General features: G+C 43.9%; 1 protein-coding gene and 1 non-coding gene across 2 annotated transcripts; both read left to right on the plus strand.

Annotated features, from left to right (window-relative positions):
• The first annotated feature begins 2,179 nt into the window (after window positions 1–2,179).
• LOC142074749 (large ribosomal subunit protein eL37-like) lies at window positions 2,180–5,031 on the plus strand. Its single transcript, XM_075135611.1, has 4 exons — window positions 2,180–2,271; window positions 3,053–3,188; window positions 3,480–3,564; window positions 4,920–5,031. Exons 1-4 carry the CDS (start codon window positions 2,269–2,271, stop codon window positions 4,987–4,989), a joined length of 294 nt encoding a protein of 97 aa, XP_074991712.1. The 5' UTR covers window positions 2,180–2,268; the 3' UTR covers window positions 4,990–5,031.
• On the plus strand, window positions 4,738–4,818 carry LOC142075144 (small nucleolar RNA SNORD72). Its single transcript, XR_012670803.1, has one exon. It is a non-coding gene; the product is annotated as a small nucleolar RNA SNORD72 (small nucleolar RNA).
• Window positions 5,032–5,935: the final 904 nt, after the last annotated feature.

Consider the following 5,935-nt stretch of genomic DNA (forward strand, 5'->3'; position numbering starts at 1 on the left):
ACAATTGCATGATGATATAAAAAAAAAATCTTTCTTTCCTAACAGGTTTGAAGACATGTAAATGAACAAGATTATTTTTATCCCACAAAGGACAAGAATAATTCCTCTGGCAGCATATCCTTGCAGGCAGGCAAACCAACATACTTCCTTTGGAGGCTGTTGCCATGGCATCTATCCAATGTCTTCACAGCATCTTCCAGATTTCTGAGATCTAACGAGAAAGAAAGAGGAAAGGAGGCACTAGTTAAAAGACACACAGCAAGGTTGCTGGGAGAAATATGACCCAGTCCAGCCTGTAGGATGTATTCATACTTTGAATTAATTGGGATTTTTTTCTGTATGGCATTTCATCCATAGGACACTGAGTTTTCTCTTTTGATTTTTGGCAAGGAAGATAGAATTGCTATAAAAATATTTTCATTAAGTCAGTCAGGGCAAAATTCATTTTACCTAATTTCAGCCATCTATGTGCCTAGCCTAAGGGGGCTGTCTAGGCTTCTGTTAGAATTAATGGAAGGAGAAGGGTTCCTCCCAAGGATGATTTATCCAGCCTACTTTAGACACCTAATTTAAGATGGGATGATTTACCCTTTGGAACCATTTATCTTTCTCCTTTAACTACAGCGGGACCATGGATGGACTAAATGCCTGGATTTTCAGGTGAGGTAAAATTAATATGAGCAAAGACCTCTGCCTTAGGTGTTGTTCCAGGGATAGAAATTGCCAATCAAAATGAAAGAGCTGAGTGAACAGCCTGGGCCACACATTTGTGCATCTGGAAACAATGCAGCTAAAGTCAAAATGGCTTTTTGCCCGATCCCTCAACCTTAGCAGAAGTCAAAAGCCTCCCAGCACATAAATCAGCGCCAAAGGAATTCAGTGGAGGCCACGCTCAGGAAACAAGTGAGGATAAATTAATATTGAGACAACTGTACAAGGCTGGTTTGTCCAGGAGTGAAAACGCAGCAGTCAGACACGGCTTAATTGCTTTGGGGATTGTGCCATGGGATGATGCCTTTTTCTGGACAATGAGCTCCATGTTACAGGGGTTCAACTGTCCACACGTTCATCGTGGAAGAGTTCCTCGCAGTTTGCTGGCTTGTGGCAGGCCCAGACAGCTGCATTTTGGAATAACTGCATTTTTAGTCAGCTTCAGTAAACCAGAAACAGAAGGAATGAGATCTAGCCTGCCAGATAAATACATACTTTTATCAAGAGCTGTTAGACAAGGTTATATAATTCTACAATCAAGGTTAAATAAATTGGTTTTATCATCAATTTCTGACTTCGTTTGAGACAAGTAGGTGTTGAACTGGTGATAAGATAAACACAAATTTCTTCAAGTTCTCTCTGTACATGTTATTTCCCCAAAATTAACTCTTCTAAGATAAAATTGCCTATAGATTGTGAGTCTACTGAAGATGCGTGATAGGCTGACATGTGAGAATTTAAATGGTTCATCTGAATAAAAAACAATTTTGCATTAATGATGTCCATTGTGATGCTTTAGACTGCAGGCAGACTGTCACGTAGCATGTGGGGGGCTAGGGGGAACATGGACAAGCAGAGCGTGCAGTAGGGGCTGCCTATTCTTTAAGGCAGTTCACTTTGGAAGTATGTATTACAGCCAAGAATACCCTGTCCCTGAATTTCAGTCATGAAAATAGTTTTCACTGAACGTGGAAATAGGGCTAGGACTTGATTCTGCAGCCTGAAGTGGAGCTGTAGGTACTTGTGAATAGCAGCATGGGCGCTATCGCAGAGAAGACGCATTAGAGTTAAAAATTATGTGCCAGTAAGGCAACTTAGGTGTGTTAAATATTTTCTTGACCAGGTAGAGACATATTTACACATAGATACCCCTTAGTCATTATTTCCAGGACCAGTCGCACCATGGCCTAGGACACATTGCGACGCCCTAATAAGCACCAGTTTTGGGGTAGCGTCACTGGGGACAACCGGGCTTTTGGGGCCCGGGCCCCCGAGGGTCTCACCCAGGACACCAGGGCTTTCGGGGACCCCGGTCTGTCCCAGCAGGCCGGGCCTGGCGGGAAGGGGCCACTACACGGAGGGGACACAACCTGGGGCAAGGCCAAGCCAAGGAGAGCACTCGTTCTCTGCCGCTCCGTGCCTCCCCAGCCGGGCCACCGGACCGAACCCCTCCGCCGCGCCCAACGGGACACTCCCGGTGCGCACCCGGAAGCGCTTACCGGGCTATAGCGGAAGTGGGGCGGGTCCTGGTCTCTTTGGTGCTGGCGCCCGGAGAAGATGGTGAGCGCTGGGGCCCGGGCTCGGGATATCCGCCACCATCTGCTGTTGCGCCGGGCTCTGCGGGGCCGCGGGCCTCGTCTAGGGCGCGGGGCGGCCCTGCGCCCTGCTGTGGTCGGGCTCGGTGGCGGGACGGCGCTGTGGGGAGGCCGCTGCGGGGCCGGGGCCTGAGCCTGAGGGCCTGGCGGTGGGCGCCGCTCCTGGCCCGGGTGGGAGCGCGGGGCGTCTCGTCCTGGGTGGGGAGGCCGCGGTGCGGGGCCGGGCCGTGCTGCCGCCGGGGCGCCTCTGGGGTCTCCTCCGGGGTCTCCTCCGTGCTTACTGCGGGCCTGGCCGGGCCGGCCCTCTCCCCGGGGATGAGGCAGCCTTTCAGATAACGTAGCAAGAGGGGGTTTGGTTGCCAAAGTCTCTTGTGGTGAGCGTGCGGCTGATCTGCATGAAATAAATACCTTTCCTCAGGAAAAAGCAGTTTACTGTTTATCACTGATGAGTTTGGGGGAGATGAGAAGGGAGTTCGAGGAAACCACTCGGTGGCTTCGTTTTATTTCAGCACTGGGTGGGGGTGTAGGAATGGTGAAGAGAGGTGTAAGGAACTGATTTCTAAAACTGGAGGATACCTATAGGTGAAACTTGAGTTGGTGTTTCAGAGTTCAGTGTGCCTCTGCCATGTTTATTGGATTTTGTGAATTTGCATGTGTTTTTTAGAGGAGCTTATTATGCTTTGAGTTATGTGACTTGCAAGTGCTAGTGATATTTACAATGTGCAATGTCTTGAAATGTTTTTCAGACGAAGGGTACATCGTCATTTGGTAAGCGACGAAATAAGACACACACCTTGTGTCGTCGGTGTGGGTCCAAGGCATACCATCTGCAGGAATCTACCTGTGGGAAATGTGGTTACCCTGCTAAGCGTAAGAGAAAGTGTAAGTAACAGACTTGAGTTTAAAAACTTGTGTTTCTTTGTCGTCTTCAATAGTCTGGCTTTTTTCCAAACAAGGAAGAATACTGTGTCATCTTGTAGTGTTTGGAGCTTTTTTGAAATTAACACTGATTTAACTATATTTCAGCTAACATGCAGTATTACTGCATAGAAATTGACTTAATTTATAATTTTTTTTCTTTTGCTTCTGTCAGATTGAATAGTTGTGCTATTCAAACATAGTGTGCAACTAATTATTTGGTGCAGTTGGGTAACAGTAACTTCTGTGTTCTAGATAACTGGAGTGCAAAGGCTAAAAGACGCAACACCACTGGTACTGGTCGCGTGAGGCATCTGAAAAGGGTCTACCGTCGATTCAGGTATGACATTTTATTACAAACTAGCGTAATGTGAAATCTTGCATGGATTTCACTGAATTATAAAATTCGTCATTCAAAGTTAACGCTCTTATTTAGTACACTTAATGTGGTATGGTCTTTCTTTTTAAATATATTGTGGAAATAAATGATGCCTTATATCTTCAAAGGAATATGCTGCCAATTATAAAAAGCTCACTCATTGTTAATACATAGGATGTATAGCAAGCTCTGATGTTTCTGTTAAGTGTAGATAGTACAGAACATAGAGGGTATTGTAGTAAAATGCCCACATTTGAAAAGGTATGCTTTGTGTAGCATTGCCTCTATTTGTGAGTCAGTGAAATTGCTGGTTGCACTGAAGTGTGGGGTTTTGTAAGAGACAATTCTTGAAATGCGTTCCAATCCCCTCTTGCCCACAAAAAAAGTTCAGGATTGAAATTCTTCAGTAGTCACTCTCTAATTTGGAGTTCAGTTAGCAGTAAGTAACTGTAACATCAGATTCTGAGTTACAGGTTTCTAAAATGTGTTATAAAGCTTTGAGATGTACTTAAGAGGTACTGTACTGTTAAACTCATTAAGAATTTCTTTAGTATGACCTCCATGTTCTAAAACAGAGCTCTGTAACTTCTGGCCTAATACACCAGAAAGCTGGATGAAAAATACCGAGCAATTCAAGAGTCTTTTCCTAAAAATGTAGATTGGATTTAATAGTGAAAAGTAGGAGTCTTTTTTTAAGTCCTGGACCTAGGTGTAGTTGAGGGATCCATTCATCTGGGGTTTTTTTGGTGAGCGCAGTCTTTCCCAGCAGCAGTCAGAAAATACCTTATGATGTGCAACTGCAGCTTGATTTCCACCAAGTGTTGCTGAAGTAGAAAAGTCGTATCCAAAAGCAAGCTTGGGGCTGGCTGACTCTTCTTTTGTCACGCCTGTCTTAATCTCTGGTTGGAGACATAGAGGATTTCTGTAAGAAATTGACTTGTGCTTCAGTACTAACAAATGTGAAATCTTTTGCTGAGTTGCTTAGTAGGAACATAAAGTAAGGAGTGCCTTCAGTGGGTGTGCTGTATCTGATTCAGTCTTGCAGTGTTTACTCAGTTACTGAAATCTTCCTGTTTGAAGAAGTCAAATTTACTTCAGCAGAAGAGAGAGAAAACCATACTGCTTATTCCAAACAGGTTGTCAATGATGTTTCTTATTAAAAATGTCTGAACGTATGAACTCCATAGTGATTTCAGTACATTACTGAGAGAAACTGAAAAAAGCTGGTGAACTTGATCTAAAACATTACTTGTTAGAAAATAACCTGGAGCAGAAACCATCCTTTGAAAAAGTGGTAACCATATTTCTACTTGTAGGAATGGATTCCGTGAGGGAACCATGCCGAAGCCCAAGAGAGCAGCTGTTGCAGCCTCCAGTTCATCATAAAGACTCATCTATTTGTTAAAATAAATGGTCTTATCCAGAAAATGTCACCTTTTATACATGTTTTACTTCAGTAAAATACAGGATTCCTGAAAATACATATATTTACACACACAAATTCTTGATGGTAAGCACTGAAGCAATTCATTAAAAATAATCCTTTAATTGACTTTACATTTGATAGCACCTCCACCTTGAAAAGGACCATTATCTCTGTGCTGAACTTAAAAAGAGGCTTGTATGTGTTACTCAGAAGAACTCACCTGCAAGAGAAATGGAATATCGGCACTATGGACTGAGTTTCATTGTGCTCTAGCATGGAGAGTCAGAATTTATCTCAAAGATAGTAACTTGAATAATGGCTCTAAGTGCTGTTCTGGGAGGGAATAGTTTAAGAGGGATTCCCAGTCTTAGCCGTTGTTCACTGTTCTGTGGCTTTGAAAGGCCTGCAAAAGTATTGCCTATTCAGTGGGTCATTGCTTCTTGGGTAAAAAGAAACTCCCAAGTCTGGAGCACACATACTGCCAGACATGAAGGGACTAGAGATCTGCTGTAGTTGAGACATAAGTTAACCAAATGGTCTGGGAAGGTCAGTGTGGAAAGTTGACACACACACAAATAGATCAGAGTTAATTATGCTGGGTGTAAACAATAAATGGTAGGTAGTATGATACAGAAGTCAGTGACTTGGGGGTATGTTTGAATTATAGAATCATTTAGGTTGGAAAAGACCTCTAAGATCATCGAGTCCAACCGTAAACCTAGCACTGCCAAGTCCACCACTAAACCATGTCCCTAAGTGCCACATCTACACATCTTTTAAATACCTCCAGGGATGGTGACTCAACCACTTGCCTGGGCAGCCTGTTCCAAGGCTTGACAACCCTTTCAGTAAAGAAATTTTTCCTAATGTCCAATCTAAACCTCCCCTGGCACAACTTGAGGCCAT

This window comes from Calonectris borealis, chromosome W, assembly GCF_964195595.1.
Source record: "Calonectris borealis chromosome W, bCalBor7.hap1.2, whole genome shotgun sequence".
Lineage (NCBI taxonomy): Eukaryota > Metazoa > Chordata > Aves > Procellariiformes > Procellariidae > Calonectris > Calonectris borealis.

Coding starts and splice junctions, on each gene's coding strand:
- LOC142074749 (XM_075135611.1), top strand. Junction 3,189..3,479: donor TGCTAAGCGTAAGAGAAAGT/GTAAGTAACAGA, acceptor TCTGTGTTCTAG/ATAACTGGAGTGCAAAGGCT. Junction 3,565..4,919: donor AGGGTCTACCGTCGATTCAG/GTATGACATTTT, acceptor TTCTACTTGTAG/GAATGGATTCCGTGAGGGAA.